The sequence below is a fragment of the Nicotiana attenuata genome, unplaced genomic scaffold, assembly GCF_001879085.1.
Source record: "Nicotiana attenuata strain UT unplaced genomic scaffold, NIATTr2, whole genome shotgun sequence".
Lineage (NCBI taxonomy): Eukaryota > Viridiplantae > Streptophyta > Magnoliopsida > Solanales > Solanaceae > Nicotiana > Nicotiana attenuata.
The window spans coordinates 404,159-427,755 of record NW_017670300.1 but is presented as its reverse complement, the minus strand read 5'-3'; the positions used below and the strand labels follow the sequence as shown (position 1 = coordinate 427,755).

The 23,597-nt window shown below is 39.6% G+C and overlaps 1 protein-coding gene across 3 annotated transcripts in view; it reads left to right on the top strand.

The window, feature by feature from the left end:
• LOC109237468 (DExH-box ATP-dependent RNA helicase DExH3) overlaps positions 1-23,597 on the top strand; it is a 51,675-nt gene that overhangs the window by 14,772 nt on the left and 13,306 nt on the right. Inside the window, exons 10-14 of one of the 3 annotated variants that reach the window (XM_019403778.1) lie at positions 786-1,058; positions 2,355-2,549; positions 3,625-3,828; positions 17,270-17,339; positions 17,474-17,622. In XM_019403778.1, coding sequence (XP_019259323.1) covers positions 786-1,058; positions 2,355-2,549; positions 3,625-3,828; positions 17,270-17,339; positions 17,474-17,622 — 891 coding nt within the window. Of the gene's footprint in view, positions 1-785; positions 1,059-2,354; positions 2,550-3,624; positions 3,829-17,254; positions 17,340-17,473; positions 17,623-23,597 lie in introns of all 3 variants that reach the window. The other 2 variants (XM_019403777.1, XM_019403779.1) reach the window with 2 other exon arrangements.

Genomic DNA, 23,597 nt, shown 5'->3' with positions numbered 1-23,597 from the left:
CTTACTTGTACAACAAAAGAATGCCACCAAATAGCTATTCTATCCCTGAAGCCCTCTGTCCTTCCACCAATTTTCGAATTTGAAATATGATTTTGTATTCTTCCATTCCCCGGTTTGTGATATGGGGGCATTTTCTGAGGATACTCTTGGAAGCATGGATTGCCTGATATTCTAAAACTTTCATCCCACTCCATAGAGAATTTTCATGACTTCTGTGATGCATATATTGGAAATTTTTACTTATGTCTTACTAATGCAGTCTTAAACTGCATAATAGGGCCTTAGCTGTTGCATATTCATAACCTGGTGGGAAAGAGAGGGTTCATGTTTTGGGAGAACTGAAAACAAAATATGTTGGAGAGCTAAGCAACGTAATTTCCTGCACAGAATCTTGAATTTTTAAAGAGTGACTGGTCCTTTTTGTATATATTATGTGCCGCTTGAACATTCTTTTCTTTACGTCACTTCTAAAAAAGACTTACCAGTTACCATTATGTGAGGAAATCCTAGAGATATGCTGTATAGTTAGCTTTGTTGAAAACCAATTTATATTATACGATTGAATCATATTAAATCTTTTGTTGAACTTCTCTAGGACAAGTTAAGCATAATTTCTACTGCTATCTATTGCAATATATGTGTTTCCTCCCATTGTGTTCTTTCTCTCTCAAGTAATTTCATTCTTGTTGGTTAGATGCTGTAGAAAGAAATTTCATTGTCTGATTGCTGGTATTGCAAGAGAAGTTACAGAATTAATCTTGTTTGAATGATGTACTATATGACAGGATGCTCTAAACAAATCAAACTTCGAGAGTTATAGTGCAAGGGCACGTGATTCACTAGCATGCTGGGCTCCTGATTGTATTGGATTCAATCTTATTGAGGCGGTTTTGTGCCATATATGTCGAAAAGAACGTCCAGGTGCTGTATTAGTATTTATGACTGGTTGGGAAGATATTAGTTGTTTAAGAGATCAACTTAAAGCCCATCCTCTCTTGGGAGACCCAAATAGAGTGTTGTTGCTCACTTGTCATGGTTCTATGGCAACCTCTGAGCAGGTAAGACTGCTTATCTCTCCCTACTTTGATGCATCTTTGTGTTTTGCAGCTTGCAGCTGTTTCCCCTTTTCTTTTGAATGTACTACCGCATATCTCCTTCATTTTCATAGTGTTGACACGTGTATCTATTGTTACTAGGATCTGTTCTGTTGAGGTTTCACCTTTTCAGGCGGCACAAGAAAAGTAGAAGTTGTACAAATTACAATAAAGTTACATATGACTCACTTTTTTTTCACTTGGTTGTCAATTTTCCTCCATTGTTCCTTGAGCCGAGGGTCTATCGGAAACCGCCTCTCTATCTTTATAAGGTAGGGGTAAGGTGTGTGTACACTACCCTCCCCAGACCCTATTTATGGGAATACACTGGGTTTGTTGTTGTTGTTGTTGTTTGTTGGTTGTCAATTTTCCCTTTCCTCTTTCCCAGAAACTCAAAGAGAAACTCATTGCCTCCACATTTTCCCCATAATGTTAAATGACAACACATTTCGACAGTCTTGATAATTTTTTCGAGCAAAAGTACGGTTCATTTTCTTCATACCATAGCGCTAAGTGCTTTCTCTGCATGAAGATGTTCTTATGTGGGCTTTCTTTGCTACACTCGTGATAATCCTGCCAAGTCAAAGGCCAATATATTATTAACTTTTGTCTTGGTTGTGAGTCTGGCTTCATGGATGCTCTGCTGACAAACTGGATTACTGGGTGATCTATTGAAGAAGTAGTGTGCTACAGCATAGTGATTCATCGTTCACGACGGAGGCATACATTGACATGGCGATTAGCACTTAATATTTTTTGATAAGTCTGGCCCACTAAATTTAGTAGATTTGTTAAATGAAAAGTAAAAGTTTCTTTATGTGTTGCAGGTATCTTAGTTGATCCTCTTGTAGGTCTCTATAATTAGAATTTCTTTTTCAATAAAAAGCCAACAAGGTTTTCAATAACCTCTGAATCCCCCACCCAAAAGAAAAAAGAACTACCTTCATTTAAGCACTAGTACACACAGAGAGGATTTCTGTTTGAAGAAATATAAGGGCGTTATTCTGGATCTGGAATAGGCCTGCTGCCTTGCACCTCAAGGAGGCTGAGGAAATTTGTCTGTCCCAATCAGCATGTATACATAGATGATGGTTAAAAATGGAAGTTGCATTTTCATCTTCCTTGTTTTAGAAGGAAATCTACTAATTGGGATATCTATGTTTTACACTTCTACTGTCAGTTCAGATGTATTCTTACTAGAAGTGTACTTTCCTTGTCCTTGGCCGTAATGTTTTGACAAACTTAAATTGTAATCTGCAGAAACTCATATTTGAGAAGGCACCTCAGAATGTACGTAAAATAGTACTTGCAACAAACATGGCCGAGGCAAGTATTACTATAAATGATGTAGTCTTTGTAGTGGACTGTGGAAAAGCGAAGGAGACGACCTATGACGCGCTAAATAATACTCCATGTTTATTACCTTCATGGATTTCACAAGCCTCTGCCCGACAAGTAAGTTCCTTGAATTAAAAACTTAGTTCTTACTCAGCCTAAGCCTAAACTTTCCATATGATAATTCTTTTTTCCTTTTACCTTCTTTTCAAACAAAATTCTAGATCCGTCTTTAACTCAAGCACTATAGGAATTTTCTTTTCCTTATAAGTAACATGAGTCAGTTCTGTTCTTAGATGGTACGTAAAAAAACATGATCATATTTTGTTTTTGAATTGAGATATGCTGTTAAAATTTATTTTCTACTTTGGTCCCTTGCAGTAAAAAGTGTAGGAACCAAGTTGATCACATGGAATTGTTGCCTATTCCGCTACAGTTGGAATAAACTGGATTATGGTGCCTTGCATTTCTGCTTATAAAGAAAAAAAAAGGTCCTTGCACTTTTATTTGGTTAGAGTTAATCCAATGGAAAGCAAACTTAATGAGTTCTTTAACTCCTCTTTCACGTCTCCAGTTATGAATGGAGAGGAGGAGAAATGACATAACTATCCTGCATTTGAAATGTAATATCTTGGAGGATGAGATTGGTGAACAAACTGGTTTCCTTCGCTCCTCCTTTTGACTTACCAGGTGAAAATCCAGCACAACATATTTCTCCATCCATGAAGACTAACTCCTTCCCCTCTAAAACCAAAGGCGAGCATTAGCAAATACCTAAATGTTAGCAAATACCGAAAGTGTCATAAGATGTTAACTGAGTCCGATGATGAGCTGAACCGTGTACACTTTTTTTTTTTCCTATTTGTTTTGTAAACCTTTGAACACATGAGGGAGACTGTTTCTTAAATTTAAAAAGTCACATATTATCTGAGATCAGTTTTCCTGTGTTTACATCAAATGTTGTTGTTGAAAAGGTGAAATATGCCTTTTAATACACCTTATGAGCTACACTGGAATTTGATTATTTGACAAAATACTAGGTGGTACATTGCCTGGAAGTAACATCTCTTCAATTCATTATGGATATCTGATGATAAAAATGTAAATTCGTCTCAGTGTTATCTCGAGTCAAAATTTGATGATATGTTGGATGTTCTTGTGTTTGTTTGGAACTGTTATATCTCGTGCTTTGCAGAGAAGGGGCAGGGCTGGCCGTGTGCAACCAGGCGAGTGTTACCACTTATATCCACGATGTGTTTATGAAGCTTTTGCTGAATATCAACTACCTGAACTCCTGAGAACTCCTTTGAATTCTCTTTGCTTGCAAATAAAGAGTTTGCAGGTTGGAAGTATTGCTGAATTCCTATCAGCTGCTCTTCAGCCGCCAGAATCATTGGCTGTAAGTGGTGTTTCTTTATGCTAATTTCTATGTTTTTTTTGCTCTTTTTTGGGTCAGTAATAACTTTCACCTTTGTAACAACAACAACAACAACAACCCTCAGGGGTTGGCCTGGTGGCAATAGACTTGAGTCTTGGGGTTTTCCCTTTCAAGGTCTCAAGTTCGAAACCCACTAGGTGCAAACAATTTCTGAGGGCCATCGGACTGGGTAAAGGGCTTGTGCACCCCCGGGATTAGTCGGGGCTCTTAGAGACTCGGACACCCGATGCTAATATAAAACCCTCGGGGTTGGCCTGGTGGCAATAGACTTGAGCCTTGGGGTTTGCTCCCTTTCAAGGTCTCAAGTTCGAAACCCACTGGGTGCAAATAATTTCTGAGGGCCATCGGACTGGGTAAAACCTGAATTAATCATGGTGCACTTGCGGGAAACTCCTTGCCAAGGGCCTGTGCACCCCCGGGATTAGTCGGGGCTCTTAGAGACTCGGACACCCGATGCAAATCAAAAAAAAAAAAAAACAACAACAACAATAATACCTAAGCCTCTTGAGGTGTGCATATTTTGTATATACCGAGTTATCAAACCAAAACCGAAAATTTTGGTATTGATATTCGGTATTTCAGTATTTCTCGTGGTATTTGGTTTAAGTTTTTAAAAAATTCGGTTTTTGGTATTTACTGGAAAAAAGAAGAGAAAAATCAAAAAATCGAGACCATACCAAAACACATACTTACACAATGCACATATATTAGATTATATCATAAATAGAAAAGGCCTAAGATTTTACTTCCTTTATCCTTGTTTTTATTTTAACCTTTCCCGCCTTTATCTTTACCTACTTAACTAGTTAACTTTCAAGCTTTCCCACCTTTAGGCTTTAAAATTAAGAATCAACAGTTTCAGTTTTAAAAGTTCAAGCCTTTCCACTTCAGAGTTGATGGACCTCTCTCGCTGCACCTTGAAGAAATCGTTCCATTCCCTTTCAATCATACATGCTCATGCAAACCTTTCCTCTAACTCATTCTCTAGAAGGGTGGTTGAAGAGGAAAAAATGCTTGTGTGCCTTAGCCTTGATGGTTGCGATGAGGGTATTTTTCTCTCTCTTGGGACTCGTGTGACTTTCCAACCTTCGACTTCTGTTAGTTATCTCCGGCAATATCTGAGCTTTCGAAACTAATTTCTTGATCCTTCTATTTACTCTTATATCTTAATTCCTTCCTTTCCTTTCCAGTATCCCCTAATCTTGCATCTAAGTTTCTTTTCTAGCAGAGTTTTTAGTTTCTCTTTTTGTCTTTTCAGTTTCCTCATAATCCATACTTGGTTTTACCGAACTACTTTCACTGAGTAACTTAAGCCTAGTTTACAGCGACGAGAAAAGTGAATGTGGAGAAGTTTTAACAAAGTAATATGGGTAGAAATCTTATTCTCGTTGCTGGGCTAAAGTCCTTCGAGATTCTGAAAAACGGTGATGAATGGTATGAAGTGGTGGAAAGACGTAAGAGCTTTATCAGCAGATTGACTCTTGATAGATACAATATTCTGGAGTTATGTCGATGCATGCAGGTGGCTTCGACGGAGAAAGGGAGAATATGTAGAAGATGGGAGAACCAGAGACAACTATACTCCTATCACTTTTTCTTAAACTTCAACAACATGGGCAGATTCATCAGGGTGGTGGCAGTAAATCCCAGAAGTTGGAGAGAATGTTGGATGAGCTGATTATGCAGAAAAGATTACAAGGTTTGTGGAAAAAGGAAAGTCTATAAGGGTGGAAGTAGAAAAGAGTAAAGAGATGAGAGCTATGTTCAGATGGCTCGAATAGACGATTGGCATAAAGATAGAATCATTGTGGTTGATGATAGCAGTTTAAAAGCCAATCAGTTCTGTATTTATAAATCGTCTGTCAAAAGCAGAGTGAGATATTTGTAGAGATGTTTATTGGGCTCTTTCATAAACAATAATTTTAAAGCACCACGCTGCAGAGAGCTGCCACAATAGGCAACCACGAATTGGAAAATTTCGGCTGGGATTTTAGTTAAGGAAATTAGTGTGAATGTTTCTTGATCGAATTCCCATCAATAACAGAAGCCGAGAGGATTTAGATGGGGACATGGAGGTTCAATGACGAGGAGATTTATCTAGAATGTTGGTCTCCTGTTTCTGTTTGTTACCGACAGAATTTTAAGCCGAACCATATATGGATTAAGCTAATGGGTTTCCTAGCCATGTTTGGTCGGAAAGCATTTTTAACACCATCGGAGATCGCTTTGGAGGGTTTGTGGATGTTGATGAGGACACTAAGCATAAATGTTATTGGAGATGGGCAAGGATTTGTGTTAATTTTGCTGATATTAGTTTTCCGGCGACGATGGAGCTTATAGTAGATGACTTAGTGTTTAAGGTACCGTTGTGGGTGGAAACGCCTTCCTGGGTGGAAGAGGCTGATTGGAATCAGGTTGGGGCTCGCCGGAATGTGGAGCTTCGCCGGACGGTGACACAGACGATGAAGAATCCTTATGGTGGTACGGAAGAGTCACAGTCCCATACCGACGCAACATTTAATGATACACGTGTTAAGAATAAGTTAATGAAGGGTTAAAATTCTAATCCTAATCCTGATTATTCACACTTGTTAAAAGGTAAGGAATATGTTTTAGGAATTGGGCCAAGAGCTCAACCGGAGAAGGAGAAAAAAAAACGGGCCCAAAATTAATCACAAACAGATGGGCAATGCAAAAGGCCTATTTAATAATAAATTTGGTGCTGGAGAAAAAAGAACAAGTGGGGTTTTTTTTGGGGCGGAGGGGGGCAGGATGGTAATTAGGTTTATAACCGTAAAACCTACGACCCATGTATAATGGCCCAACTATCGCATAATTTAAGGGAGCCAGAGACATATAATCCCTTCAATCCTTTGTCTGTAGAGGTCGAAACAATTCAGAGTAAAATTCTAACTGGGGAAAGACTGGAAGATGATCGTGATATTGAAGGTACCTGGCAATTGAAGGAGGAGAGGATCTTGTAGACAATTCTAGCAAGGAAGATACAGTAAACGAGTCAGAGAGGGACATGGACATCTGTGTAGGGGGTACTCAGATAATGATCTCGATGAATTGCCGCAAGATTATCGACTCCAAGCTACCAGTAAAGGATCGAACCATGGGAACGAATCTACAGGGGTATCACCTTTTTTGGCCAGATCTTCCAATCTTTTCACAATTACAGTTCACTAAGCCCGTTCCTTTAAAGGGCGACGACTTGGAAGCATACCTTATTATTAGAGAAAGGTTTGGAACCCTAACCAATGTTTTGGATTTGAGGGCATGAGGGTTTTCTAAAAGTTTCCTCTCATTACTTATGTATAAAGTTCTTAAACTTAAGCTTTTACGAACGGAAAGATCTTCCCATTCTAAATAAGAATGGGAGTCTTTCAACTAGATGTGCTCCTTTGGCTGGGTTTGAGAGAGAGAGAGCGCGTGAGATAGTTGGTCTAACTACTAGTCCAAGTTCCTTGTATGAAGATGAGTTACAAGCAACCCAAGAGAGGTATCGCGAGGCAAATTTAAACATGCAAGATTGATTAAACCAGATTGAAGCTTCCAACTCGGTTAAACAACATATGGTAAAAATCAGTAAACAATTGGGAGTGAATTCTATCAAGATAGAAGAAAGATTGCTTGAGTTATTACTACGAATTGAAGATGGCAGGCCAAAGAAATCTACTTGTTCTTCTATTAATAGAATCGTCAACCCGAGTAAGAAGTTTGAGAGAGAAAAGAAATTGTTGGAGTTTTGGATTAAATTTAAAGGGGAGTCCAACTCTGGTGAGGATATTGTTGGTAGAGGTAAGGGTAGGAGGGCTCTAACTATTTCCAAATGAAGTCGAGAATTATTTGCTGGAATGTGCGGGGTATGAACGACAATAGTAAAAGAAGGCCGATAGATTTGCTTCTAAGGAGATGGAATGCAGACATTTTATGTTTGTGTGAAACAAAAATAAGTGGCCTGAGTTAGAAAGATATACTGCAAGTTGGGGGTCTAGGTGGAGTGAATGGGTGGAGTCGGAGGCTTAGGGTAATAGTGGGGAATAGTGTTGTACTGGAACAAAAAGGAGATGGAGGGGACAAATATGTGGGTCATCACTCTGTAACTATATCTTTGGGAGAGGAAAATTTTAGTTTTCAATGCACACTTACAAGGGTTTATGCACCTTAAAGCTGGGGAGAGGTTTGTTGAAGGAGTTGGCTGCAATTTATGGTTTAACCTCACAACCTTGGGTTGAGAGGACGACCCTAGGGGATTGATCTTATCCATATGCTGCACAGATAACTCACGTGCTATAATAACTCACCCCGCATGGACCGCTCACGTGCTGTCAAACCAGTCCATTTAACATAAAGCATATACGAGAATACGAACAACAAATATCAAATCACATACTCATGGATTGAGGAAAATAACATGCTAAGGTGTGTGTATGTGCGAAGTAATACAACTTCAACCCAGATTAGGCGGGTATGCCATACAACAAGTATGATGCTCAAACAGGAAATCAAAGCCTACACATGGTCTCTAGCATGATTCAAGAAGTTCACGTAGTCATACATATAATTAAACATGAATCATAGAGAGCACACAATCCAAACAAAGCATACTAGAAGGCTGAAGTCTAATTCGGTCAAAATCACACATAGCACCCGCATATACACTCATCATCTCGCATATACGTCACTTTTACACATCCCCAATTAGACAAATAAGGTCACATCTTAAGGGTTATTCCTTCGCAACAAGATTAGGCAAGATACTTGCCTCAAAGGAGCAAAAATCAATGCTCCAAGAACGCCTTCCCTCACAAATCAGCCTCCGAACGGCTCGAATCTAGTAAAATACAACTCAATAACATCAAACAAAGCCAAAGGAATCAATTTCAAACAATAAAGCTTCAATCTTTACTCAATTTTCAAAAAGTCAACAAAAGTCCGGGGCTAACATTGTCAAAAGCGGAGTCAAGGGGTAGATCCTGACTACGCATAACCCCACGTGTCCAAATATGTGATTAAATTTAAAAACCAAGTCTAAATCGACCCTCAAATCCCCAAAATTCATTCGCTTAAGTTGTTAATAAAACCCCTAATTTTTCTCTTCAAAATTCCGTGATTAAAGTGTATAAATCCATGTGGATTCAAGATATTTAGTCAAATCCATGTGAAAATTACTTACCCACAAAGTAGTAATAAAAATTTCCTCAAAAATTGCCCATTACCGAGCTCCAAAACTCAAAATAATGAAAAATGAGCTAACCCTCGAAAATATAACATTCTGCCAGTGGTGTCGAAAATATAACATTCTGCCAGTGATGTCGCATCTGCGACAAGAAGTCTCACATCTGCGAGCCCGCTTCTGCGGTCCAAAATCTCGCTTCTGCGAGCTGCTTCCCCTCAGCCTTCTCTCGCACCTGTTCCACACTTGCGGTAACGTAGGTGCGACCACACTTGCGTAGATGCGCATACCACTGGCCAAATCCCCCTCACAGGTGCGCACAAAATCCTCGCAGGCGCGCCCACGCATCTGCCCAACAAGGTCCCGCACATGCGGACTCCCAACTCTAGCCCTGCTCCTTGCATCTGCGAACTCGCACCTGCGATCCCTCTTTCGCAAATGCGGCCAGCCTCCCGACCATATCAACTTCACAAATGCAGTTCAACCACACTGTGCTCAGACTTCCGCAGGTGCGATGCACCAGATCCAGAACTGCCAAATGACACCAAAATGCTCCGGAATCATTCTGAAACATACCCGAGCCCCGTCCAATCATACCGACAAATCATAATACTTTATCCAAACTTGTCCAAAGGCTCAAAACACCACAACTAACATCAAAATCAAGAATCGAAGATCAAAATGTTCTTCTTAACTTCCAAACTCTCCGGCTTCGCCAAACATTTTCGAATCATGCCTAAACATTCCGAATTCCAACCAAATTTGGACACAAGTCCCAATCAACTAAACGAATCTAGCCAAAGTCCCGGAACACCAGATCCCGATAACATCAAAGTCAAGTATCGGTCAAACCTACGAACTCTCCAATTCTTTTTTTGGTAAATGTAAGAGTTATTGTTGTAAGACAGCAAAATCTGGTTAGAGTTCACCCAAAAAGGCTATGTGCATCACAGAGAATGTAATGAACAGATAAAATCCAGCATGGCATCTGACTCTAACAAATTTGCTGCTGCCACGTTGCACCAAAAACTAAGCAAGAATATACAATTGTGTATAAGCTTGAGAACCGATTCATTCTTGTCTTCAAATATTCTAGCGTTTCTCTCGTTCCAAATAATCCAGCAAATGGTGGGAGGAGTGATGTTCCAAATAGCAATGAGAGGTTTTGGGATTCCTTTCCTGCACCAAGCAAACTGGAATTCCAAAAAGGTTCTAGGCATGCACCATTCGATACCTAGGATGTTGAAAATTAGATTCCAGAGATGACGGGTAACTTTGCAGTAAAGGAAGAGGTGATGAACATCTTTCTCATTTTCTTTGCAGAGGACACATCGGTTACACAACTTGAAGCCTCTCTTCTGCGAGTTGTCTAAGGTGAGACGCTTGCCGTTTGCCACTATCCAAGTGAAACATTTCACTTTATATGGGATCTTGTTCCTCCAAATTGTTTTCCAAGGCCAAACGATGGGAGAAGCTGAAGAGCTAGAGAAAGAATAGTAGCAGCTTTTCACAGAGAGACAGCTTTGGAATGCAAGTTCCATTTTAAGTGATCCGGGTTAGAGCCAAAGGGTGGGAGATTTTAGAGAAGTTGAGGCATCATAGTATAACTATCAATTTCCCGATCATTAAAGTTCCTTCCGAAATGGATGAACCAGGCTAGATTATGCCTGAGCTCGGAATAGTAGCATCAGGAAGAGCGGTGCAAGTGTAGAGGGTTGGGAAATTGAATTTCAAACGGGTATGGCCCAACCAAGAGTCTTGCCAAAACCTAATCTTTCTTCCATTCCCTACCTGTAATGTAGCATGTTTCCTAGATGAGTCCCTCAAAGATGATATATTCTTCCATAAACTTAGGCCAATAGGAGGTAAGGGTGTTTTAGTTGACCCCCGGTCTAGCCAGACCATACTTGACACTGACCAAGTTCCTCCAAAGATCATGTTCTTCCGTATTAAACCTCCAAACCATTTGCACAATGGACTTCTGTTATGTGCCCTCAAATTTTTAACTCCAAGGCCTCCCGCTTGCTTGCGAAGTGTAACAGTTTCCCACTTAAGAAGGTTGAAGGATTTTTTTCTCCTTGTTTCCTTGCCAAAGAAAATCCCTTCGAACAGGGGAAAGAGGGCCATGGTGTAAGTAGGCAAAGCATCCAACACACTGTTAATGAGAGCTAATCTACCTCCCAACGAAAGATATTTTTTCCAATTGGAAAGTTCATTTCACAAGTATTCCATCCCAATTAGAGATAGAAGAAGGCTTAACAACAAGAGGGAGGCTAAGATAAGTAGTAGGCAATGTTCCAATATTGCATCCCAAAAAGTCGGCAAGCATAAGGATATTTGGAACGTCATTCACGGGAAACAGATTACTCTTAGAAAAATTAATATGCAGCCCTGAGGTTGCCTCAAATGCATTAAGAAGGACTCTTAAAAAAAGAATCTGAGAGACGGAGGCCTCGCAAAAAATAAGAGTATTGTCTGCAAACATAATATGAGAGAGGCCCAATTGCATAGAATCTTTAATTGCAGGTGAGAACCCTATTAGCCATCTTTGTTGTACCGCTGTGAGCATGATACTAAGTCCTTCTTTAACCCGGATGAAAAGGAATGGAGAAAAGAATCCCCCTTGCCTTAAACCTCTGTGAGAGGGAAAGAAACCTTGCAAATGGAGAAAGGTACAGATGATATACAAAAAAAAATCCAATTTATCCACTTTTGGCTGAAGCCCATATCCTTCAATAAAGAAAGGAGAAACTTCCCGTTGACATAATAAAAAGTTCTCATTGTCCAACTTGCAAAGTAAACCTGGCTTGTCTTGTTTTAATCTGGAATCAAGACATTCATTAGCAATAAGGGAAGCATTAATGATTTGTCCGCCTTCAATGAAAGCCATCTAATGAGAGGAGACCAATGTCCCAATAATCTTCTTTAGGCCTCATTTGTTTTTTTTTAAGATTAAGACGTCTGAATCTGAATACACATCTGAATATCAAGATGTGTATTAAGATTAAGACATCTGAATCTGAATACACATCTGAATATATTAAGATGTGTATTAAGATCTGAATACTAAATAATTAAGACTGTTTGATTTTTAACATCTGAATGAAAATTAATAAACATAAAATTCAAATGAAATACTAACTAATCTAATATTCTATCATTAAAATATATAGTTTTTTAAAATATGATAGTTGTTTGTAGTGATGGCTAACGGGTGAATGCCGAATAGAGGCGGTGGTTGGTGGTAGTTTTGGTTAATGATGGTGGTTCATGCTAGTAGTTAGTAGTGATTGGTAGTGGTGGCGATTATGATTGAGGATGGTGGTGGCGGGTGGTGATAGTTAATAATGGTGGGTGGTAGTAGTTGTTGTGACTGAGGAAGGTGGTGGGTGGGTGGTGGTAGGTTATAATGATGGCAGTGCCGGCTGTGGTTGTTGAGGGTGATGGGGTGGTTAGTTGTGGTAGTTGAGGTGGATGAGTGTTGATTGTGGGTGAGAATGATGGTGGTCGAAGTGGTGGGGATAGTGGATGGTGATAGTCGATAATGGTGGCGGCTATGATTGAGGATGATGGTGGTGTGGTGGTGGTGGAGATGGCGGCGGCGGCGGCGGCGGCGGCGGCGGCGGCGGTGGTGGTTGAGTATGGCGGTGGTGGTGGCAGTTGATAATGGTAGGCGGTGTCGGCAGTTAATAATGAATATGTGATAGCATCTTAATGAAATTAAGTCTCTGTTATAGATCTTAATCATACAGACCTATTCAGACACATTAAGAGGTTTTGAAGTAAAAAAAACAAACACACTTAATGATTAAGTTCTGAATAATTAAGATTCAGACTTTAAAAACTAACGCACTTAATGTCTGAGATTTGAATGATTAAGATTCAGACCTCCATTAAGTGCAAACAAATGAGGCCCTAGTCTTCCTGCCTAGAACTTTCTATAAAATCTTGTAGAAACTACCCACAAGGCTAATGGGTGTAAAATAGCGCACTTCTTTTGCTCCTATTTTTTTTGGAATAAGAGCAATGAAAGTGGCATTCGAGCTTCTAACAAACTATTCTTGTTCATGGAAGTGATTCAAAGCATTTAGGAGATCAGTTTTGTTGATTTCCCAACATTTCTAAAAGAAGCCCACAGTGAAGGCATCCATTCCCGGGGCTTTATCCCATACGCAATCTTTTATCACGCAAAACACTTCTTCCCTTGAGAAAGAATTTGAAGAGCAATGTTCTCTTCATCGAAATAAACGGGATGTTTGCATTGGACCAAGTTGGTCTCGGCCCCTCTTGTTCACAGGGAGCAGTGATAAGAAAGTATCTTGTTTATGATAGTTCCTCACAACTTTCTAGGAACCTCCAAATCCAAATCCGAACATATGTTTTAGTCCAAAAGCACCATACGAATCTATTGGAACCATCAAATCACCAATCCGAGACCGTCTACTAAAAAGTCAAACCTTGGTCAACTCTAGCAACTTAAGCTTCCAAAATGAGACTAAGTGTCCCAAATCCATCTCAAACCTTCGCGAAGTCAAACTAACCCTCCCCGCAAGTCACAAAACAACAAACAAACATGCAGGAAGTATCAAATAGGGGAACGAAGCTCAACTAAACAAACGACTGGTCGGGTCGTTACTACTTTTATTCCGCTAAGCCTAGTCCAACTTCTTTGGGAGTGAGGTGTGGTTGTTGCTTGGTTTCATTCAGCTAAGCCTAACGATATATGAGATTGAAAAAGGCATTAAGTTGACAGCAGACGGGAGAAAAGGGAATGAGCTTTGGATAAGTTTCTTGGAAACACAACAACATGCTTCAAGTTTGAAAACTTGTGGCTCCAAGTAGAAGGTTTTATGGACAAAATTGAGGAATGGTGGCACAGTTACTCTATTGGGGGCAGTCCAGACTTCATATTAGTGCAAAAGCTAAGAAGACTGAAAAAAGACATCACAGACAGGAATAGAACAACCTTTGGTCAATTGAAAGCACAAAAAACCAGACTTCTAGAAGCTTTAGCTTTGCTGGAGCAAACAACAGAAAATAGACTCATGTCTCAGGCTGAAAAGGAACTATCAATGCATTTAAAGCTTGAGTTGAAAAAGATGGCAAAGGCGGAAGAGGTGTCATGGAGGCAAAAATTCAGGTGCTTGTGGCTCAAAGAAGGAGACGGGAACACAATTTTTTCAAAAATGGCCCAGCTCTCACAGAAGAAATAATTGTATGGATAAACTAATGATTGGGGATGAAAAAATGAAGACAGTGATGAAATCAAAGCTGAAATCTTAAGATTTTATCAAGACCTGCACACTGAGAATGAGCAATGGAGACGTACTGCGACCTTTGAAGGTTAGGCCAGCATAACATCAGTTGAAAAAGTATGGCTTGAAAGACCTTTTGAGGAGGAAGAAGTGCTGGCAGCAATAAACTCTTGTGCACCTGATAAAAGTTCAGGTCCGGATGGATTTACCATGGCTTTCTACCAAAAAGCATGGACTTTTATCAAATCTGATATTATGGGGGCTCTCACTCACTTTTATCAACACTGCTATATGGTTAGATCCTGTAATGCTTCATTCATTGCTCTTGTTCCCAAAAAGAAGGGAGCAATAGAACTCCGGGACTTTAGACCTATTAGTCTCATTGGAAGTATCTACAGAAATTATTGCCAAAGTTCTAGCTGAGAGATTGAAGACAATAATTTGGAAATTAGTTTCTGGAGAGCAAAGTGCATTTCTGAAGAATAGGCAGATCACAGATGCCTCACTTGGAGCCAATGAACTGCTGGATGGCAGACTAAAAAGAGGGGTTCCTGGAATTCTTTGCAAGCTAGATGTTGAGAAGGCTTTTGACAAAGTCAATTGGTCCTACCTAATTTCAATGTTGAAAGCTATGGGGTTTGGGGAAAGATAGATCAAATGGATAAAGTACAGCCTCACAGCTGTCAAGTACTCTGTTCTTGTGAATAGATCTCCAGTAGGCTTTTTCTCTCCCCAAAAGGAATTAGATAGGGTGACCTCTGTCACCCTTTCTTATTCATCCTAGCCATGGAGGGTCTGAGTAAAATGCTAGACAAGGCAAAGCAAATGCAGTGGATTGAAGGGGTTAGGGTGGGAAACAATGCAGCTACGTCAGTCACAGTTGCACACTTACTTTATGCAGATGATACTTTAATCTTCTGTGGGGCAGAGAGATCTCAGGTGCAGTTTCTAAACCTGACACTGCTACTATTTGAAGCAATCTCAGGGCTGCACATCAATATGTTGAAAAGCATGATTTACCCCGTGAATGAAGTACCTAATCTGGAGGAATTGGCAAACATAATGGGCGGTAACATAGGCTTTTTTCCAATAACTTACTTAGGCTTTCCTGTAGGAGCAAAGTACAAAGCAACAGAGATCTGGAATGGAGTAATAGAGAAAGTGGAGAAAAAATTGGCAACATGGAAAATGCATTATCTCTTCATGGGTGGAAGATTGACACTAATTAGCAGTGTTTTAGATAGTATTCCCACTTACATTATGTCCCTCTCCCCTATGCCAAGCAAGGTGACTTTCCTACGGGAAGGAAATAGTGAAGGCCATAAATTCCATCTGGTGAAGTGGCCAAAAGTGATCATGCCAAAAAACCAAGGAGGTCTGGGTATCAGAGACCTGACCAAGCACAACAAGAGTCTACTCATGAAATGGTGGTGGATGTATGCTCAAGAAACAACAAGCATATGGAAAGAGGTAGTTAATGCCAAATATGGGGTGCAAGACAGGTGGTGCACCAAGCAAAGCAGAGCCCCACATGGAGTTGGCCCATGGAAGCACATCAACAATCTGAAAGATGCATTCTTTCAAGAGGTATCCTTGAAGATTGGGAATGGCAACAACATTAAATTCTTGAAGGACAGATGGCTCAACAATCAACCTCTGAAAGATTCACATCCTGGCCTCTATCAAATTGCTTTTGACCCTGACTCTTCAATAGCTCAAAATAGAGCAGGGAACACATGGGATCCCCATTTAAAAGAAACATGCAGGATTGGGAGCTAAATCAGTTATTTGACCTATACAGAGTACTTGAAGAAGCCATAGGGAATCCTCAAGTCTCAGACAGCTTAAGGTGGGGTAATTCTGAAAAGGGTATCTACACAGTGAAGGCAGGATATAGTAAACTAAGGGCATCTAATGATATGATTGAACATTGGCCATGGAAGCTGATGCGGAAGTCAAAACTCCCTACAAAAGTAATGTGCTTCTCCTGGACAGCCCTCAAGGAAGCTATTTTTACCCAGGATAACCTATGCAGAAGGAATTTTCAGTTGGCAAATAGGTGCTACATGTGTCAGCTCAACTCAGAGTCGGTTAACCATCTGTTACTACACTGTACAGTGGCAGCAGATCTTTGGAACATGTTCCTTGCACTTTTTGGAATCAGTTGGACAGTCCCACAGAACATTAGGGATGCAGCTCTGCTGGAGCCTCTGGGAAGTTGATAGATCCATCAAGAAGATCTGGCAAATGATCCCAGCATGTATTTTTTGGTGTATATGGACAGAGAGGAATCGTAGATGTTTTGATGGCATTTCAATTTCCAATTGTCACCTGAAGTCTAAATGTTTGATGAGTCTTTTCAGCTGGAGTAACCTTTCCCCTGTAAATGATATCATCCCCTCTTAGATTTCATTTGCTCTCTCTCAATGGTTTAGTAACCATTGCCTTTTGCTCTTGGTTAATTCCCTGATCTAGAATAGTTTTTTGTACTAAGAGTTAACCAAGTTTTCTATTGTAACCTTTTGCATCTTCTTGATGCCTATAATGCAATACCTTACTTCATCAATAAAATAAAAAACACACAACAACATGCTTCATCAAATATAATTGGAGACTTTGTTGGACTTTTAAAAGTTCTCTATTATCCAATATTCAACAAGTTATGTAACTGCGGCTTGCTGCATTTTCTTTTGTCGGTTTACTGATAATTTTTTTTTCTAACGTATCTCGTGTAAGCAGAATGAGCAGGCGTGAAGGTTGATTAGTTTTAACATGCGAATCCTGTATCGTTTCTGAACATTAAATGTGGACTTGAACTTGATTTTCACCGAACTTGGTCTTGTGAAGATTGGACCTTAATAGGCTTATAAGTTCATATGATGCTATTCACATGCCGTCTGACTTTAGAGGGTTGCTATCTTAGTTTACCACCTATCATAGAAGTTGCTAGTTCCATGTATTGCAGGTGCAAAATGCTATTCAGTTTTTGAAGATGATTGGTGCATTAGATGAAAATGAGTATCTTACACATCTAGGTATGTGGTTTTTAGAAGTGAAGAGAGTGATCTGCTTCATGAAAATGTTAATTTTTTCTAGGTGTGTGTGTGTGTGTTTATGACTTCTATTCTGAGGTTTATAAGTTATATCTTCACCCTTTTTTCCCAACCAGGAAAGTTTTTAGCAATTCTCCCTGTGGATCCCAAGCTTGGGAAAATGCTCATTATGGGTGCTATTTTCCGTTGCTTTGATCCTGTTTTGACTATAGTGGCTGGTCTTAGTGTGCGGGATCCATTTCTATTGCCGCAAGACAAAAAGGATGTAAGTAGAAAGCAATTGCACCATTAGCCTCCCCCCACCCCCCTTTAAAATTCATTTACTACTAGTTGGTATCATTCTGCTCTCAATTTGTTATTCATTCTTTCTTTTCTTCAGTTTCATGTCTTTAGCTTTTCCACCACTTCAAGATTGTGCATCCCTGCTTCTTTCTCATGTTTGCTCAGTGATTAGGTATTCCACTTTGCTATTTACATCTTGACGTAAATAACCCAAAGTAGTAAGAGGGAGCTATATTGAAAGAAGAATATTATTAGTTATTTAACTTTTGTCGCTCGAAATGTATTTTGGGAGAATTTAAGAGTTTTAGTTTGAAGGAGTTCTACTTTGTAATATTCCAAGATGTATTTCTTATTAGGCAAAACGGCCTCCTGGCCACTTAAATTTGTATCGGATTGCCAACCCGGTAGACGAACTTAGGAATTTCCCAGTTTAGCACCTCTACTTTATAGAATAAGGACTAATCCGTCTGAACGTGTTCCTCAATCGCTATGACAGAAATGACATGTCATATGCATAACCTTTTATAATTTGATATGAGTAAATTTGTAGGTCCCACTTTTTTTAATTCCAATTTATCAAAATTTTAACTTAATTTTTTTCTTTCTCTTCTCCTCCACTACAACTGAGACCAGTAAGAAACTCATAAACTTGTAAAAAACTCAAGTTGGCCGGAGAATTCACTATTAATGTCTGTGGCCGGCGACGAATAGTTCGCTCTCGTGTTTGCCTACTCATTTTGTTAATTTCTAGTCACCATCTCCACGCAAACACCTTATTCCATTTGATTGCAACCACCTCACACACCATCTCCGTCGAAACCTTTTTCCCGCCAAGCCCATTGGCATAGAGCAAACAAATCAGAAATGGCATTTCACCTCTGCCGCTAATTTTTTTCTTAAAAAAAGGAGAACATAGGAGTAATGACCAGATCAGAAAGCTTCTAACATTGACCTCAACCATAAATCACATGATGTGAACAACAACAACAACAACAACAACCCAGTAAAATCTCACAAGTGGGGTCTAGGGAGGGTAGAGTGTACGCAGACCTTACCCCTACCCCGGAGGGGTAGAGAGACTGTTTCTGAAAGACCTTCGGCTCAAGAAGAAGAAAATAAACAATAGACAATAGATCAGTGACAGCAACAGAAGCAAGAAAAATAATATCAGCATAGTAAGAAATAGAAAATTGATGGAAAAGCAATAACATTAACCAATAATAATGCCATAGAAAATAGTGTGGAAACTACATAAACCATTAACAACCCAAGGCAAAACATTATCAGCCTAGCCCCGCCCTCGGTACAACGTAGAAAAACGCCCGACTCCCTCCTAACCTACAACCCTGAAAAGAAATACTCCGAACACTTAATATGAAGGAGAGAGCCTTCTTTTTCGCCAGAACTTCATCACAAAACCAACCATCACTATCAGAGTAATGACCAGATCAGAGAAATTGATGCGATTTCCTTCTACCATAATTCGACTTGTAGGTTATCTTTTCTCTAGATTTTTATACTCATTTTTTTTAAAAAAAAAGAAGAAGCTCTAATTCCTTTTCAATTAAAGGTTGATACCGAAAAGTATGGAGGGGGTGAGGAGGAAAGGTTGGGGTGAGGGATGGGTTACAAAACGAAAGAATGGGGAAAAGGGATGGCGTTTTATTCTTTTTTATCTTTTGTTATTATTTATATATTTTTGTTTATTTTAGTATTTTTTCTATCAAAACTACTACATTCACGGGCCATTAAAGTGTGATTTGCACGTTGTTTTGCCATGTCAGCAATGTCTCCTCCACGTATGTATGGTCAATGGTCAGAGGTATTTATTAGTCCTTATTCTGTAAAGTAGAGGTGTTAAACTGGGAAACTCATAAGTTTATTTATCGGATTGGCAATCTGGCACAAGTTTAAGTGCCTGGAGGCCGCTTTGCCTTCTTTTTAAGCAGTTTGACATTAATGTGGCTTTCCTAGAAAAACTCAAAATATTTTAAGTCGGAAGGAACAGAAGGAACATAAGACAGATGGCAAATGCATGTATTTATGCCTGAGAATGGAGGGTTTATTGTTAAAGTTAGTGTCACATAGGTGAGGTGGGCACCAAAGTGGGAGTAAAATATTTAAAGTAATAAGGAATAGGAAGACAGATGGAAAATGCATTTGCTTATGCCTGAGAATGGAGGGTTTATTGGTAATAGATAGTTCACATAGGTGAAGTGGGCAACGAGGTTAATTTTAGAAAGTTCATCTCCCTTGTTCATTGAGGAAAACAATGGAAACTATATTGTTTTTTTTATGTTATAAAGTAATAAGATTTTATTAAAGAAGGGCAAAACACACCTATATTCAAGTGGTATACAAAAAAGTAAAAAGCCTTACAAAAAGATATGATTTTCTACGAACGGCTCCCAATCTTCTATACATATTAGGAACCTATTGGGTGCGCTACGAAGAAATAAGCCATAAAAGGCTAACGTCAAGTGTACAAACTTATTCTCTACTTCTCCAAGATCCCATGCCCTGCGTCTCTCTTCCATCTTCTAAAGGACGAGCTGATATCGCTTCTTTAATAGTGCTTGCCATCGTCAACTGAAGTTCAAACTATCTCAAAATTTCCCACCACAATCGAGATGCTAACTCTCGATGTAAAAGGAGGTGATCCACACCTTCATCTGGGTTCTGCATGGTAGAGACCAACTGACATGCATTTTTCCGCAAAGTATTAGCAGTCAAGATCAACCCTCTCGAACTAGACAATTGAAACAATTCACCTTTCTCGGAACCCAAGGAATCCATATCGAGAGAGGTGGAAAAACTCCCTTCCCTTTTGCAAGAGCTTGTCACAATAGTACTTAACAAAGAAAACACCATTACTTCTTGCCTCCATACATCGTGACTATCCCGCCTAGTTCTTTATTTCATGAAGCTACTCAACCAAACTTTGGAACTCTGCGACCTCCCAATCTTGCAAGAAACCTCAATTGACAATGAACTTCTCTACGTTGTAGCCTCGGTATTTTTTGACGAAATAAGTGATATATCATTAACAAGCATCAAGAAGATGCAAAGATTACAAAAGAGAGAAATTCTCAGCTCAATAAAAGACAAAAAAAAAAACTATCACAGAACTAGTGAGCTGATGAATTCCAGGAAAGTATCAATAGTAAATATAGGAGTGTGATTAACCCAATTAAAAAGATTAACCAAACATCTGGCATTGAGAGTAGGGGTGGGAGTTGAGATGCCATCAAAACATCATTGGTTCCTTTCTGTCCATATGCACCACAAAATACAAGCAGGAACCATTGCCCAGATCCCCCAGATTCTTCTGATGGATTTCCCAACTTTCCAAGAGCACCAGCTCTCGAAGGCGTCTCTGATATTGCCTGGCACAGACCATTGCAGCCCAAAAAGTGACAAAAACATATTCCAAATGTCTACTGCAACTGGGCACTGAAGAAATAAGTGATTAGTAGATTCTAGATTGCTATGGCACATGTGACATCTGTTGGCTAGCTGAAAGCTCCTCCTGATTAGGTTATCCTGAGTTAAACAAGCACCGTTTAGGGTGACATCTCCTTTTGGCAGGTAAACCGGTACATGTTTGGAAATGTTATTCCCAAAGGGGCTGTTTGGTTAGAGGGAATAAGTGGATTATCTCGATATACAATTTGGGATTAAATCTATCTTATGTTTGGTTGAGGGTATTAGCTAAAATCAGGATAACTTTTATACCACAATCATGGGATAATCTATCCCATATAGAAAGTGGAATAGATAATCCTGATTGTAATCCCATGATCATCATCATCCTGGTTATGAACTTTTGAACCGAGCGACCCCAAAGTATTATTCACCACTTATGTTCTCAAAAACTAACCTTGCTCATCGCTCACCTTGAACGATGCATTCTCGCTGAACTCTTCCCAGTCCAAATATTCCTCCATAAGCAATCACTTCTCTCCAAGAGCACTCTCCTCTACCCCAAAGTGTAACATTTTTTTTTTCTCCAACCCCTTTCCAAAACCCTATATTCTTCGCGATCACTTCTCTCCAAGAGTACTCTCATCTACCCCAAATCTCCATAGCCACTTTACAAGCAATGCTTTGTTAGACACCTTTAGATCTTTAACCCCAAGTGCACCCCAATGCTTTGGTGTCGTAATTGCTCCTGAAACTTTGTTTCCCTGTTTGTTGAATCGCATAGAAAAATCCCTTTGAAGTTTTTCCAACTTCCTCATTAGACTAACTGGAGCTTGTAACAACATGAAATATGTGAGGATGCTCTATAACACACTCTTAATCAAGACATCCTTTTTCCCTATTGACAAATATCACTTTCGCCAACCCGCTGACCTCTTTTCAAGCTCTCTATATCACAAGATTTCAAGTAGCCGGCTCCTTATAAGATGCACCTAATGGTAAATGAAGATAGATAGTAGGAAGTTTCCCAACCTTGCAATTAAACACATATACCAACATCTCAATATTCTCCTCCTCATCTACGGGGATGAGCACGCATTTTCTTAGATTAATCTTTAGGTCTAATACCATGTGGAACCATGTTAGCACTTGTCCCAAGTATACCGAGTTCTCTTGACAACACAAAACACGGAAGTGTCATATGCAAACAATGACACCCTCGCAGTACTTCTCCCTCCAACTGATTCAGAGAAGCCCCTACCATATGCTAAGCATTTATCCATCATCTTGCTCAACGCTTCCCTCATGAGTATGAACAACATGGAAGAAAGCAAGTCTTCCGGCCGTACTCGCTTGAACTACTGGAAAAGCCACATGAATTGCCATCCACGAGGACCGAATACCTGGCCATTGATATGCAAAATTTGATCTACTTCCTCCATCTTGCTCCAAAATCCATTTTTATCGTGAGGAAGTCAAGAACACCCCAATTAACGTGATCGTAGGCCTTCTCAAGATCTAGTTTGCACAAGATACTTGGTTCTTATTCTCTAGAATCCATCACTTCATTTGCCACCAATGTTGCATCAAGTATTTGTCTACCTTTCACAAAAGCATTCTGCGTAGTAGATATAGTCTCATCCAAGATCTTTTTTAGTCTATAGAAAAGCTTTTTATATATAATCTTATAGATGCTACCCGCTAGACTAATAGGTATATAATCCTTGATGCTCGTAGCAACCTCCCTTTTCTTAACATTGGTAATGAAAGGTGTTGAGATTCTTTTCAATTTCTCCCATCTCCTGAAAAGCTGCAATGGCCTCCATCACCTCGTTTTTGAATATATATCTATTGGAAGAATGCCAAGTAAATATGTCTGGTTCCTGAGCTTTATCCCCTAAACAATACTCAACAACCGCCTTTTGAACGTCCTCTGCCCCAATTTCTCTCTCCAACCACACTTTATTTTCTTCCCCTATTTGGTTAAACTCTAGACGCCCTAAATTTGGTCCCCGTACCGCCTCCTCTCTAACTAATTGCTCATAGAACCCTACTCGCCCCTTCTACCTCCTTTCCTTCATGCACTACTCCATTAACCTCAACTAATCCAAATAAGTTTCTCCTCCTTCGAAATGGCAACCCTATGGAAAAATTTTGTATTCGGATCCCTTCCGTCCAACCACTAAACCCTCTATTTTTGTCTCCAACTAACCTCGAGAGCTATCACCATAGAAGCTAGCTCACTCTTCAACTCCTCCTTCCTCTCTTTCCCTTTCCTCCAGCTCCCTCTCCCCTCCTGCCAGATTTAATTAAAATCCATTTTTCCTTTTCTTTTGATAAATTAAGTATGAATCTTGTTAAGTCCAAATCCTGCATTAACATAGTGCTGTTATGAGTGATTAAAAAAATGCTGGGTTATGTACAAAAATGTTCTATACAATGAAGTACTATATATGCTCTATCCGTGTACTGCACTAAGAAAATTTTGCAGTGTTTGTACCCCTTAAACATTTCCAGTTTACACCACATAACTAT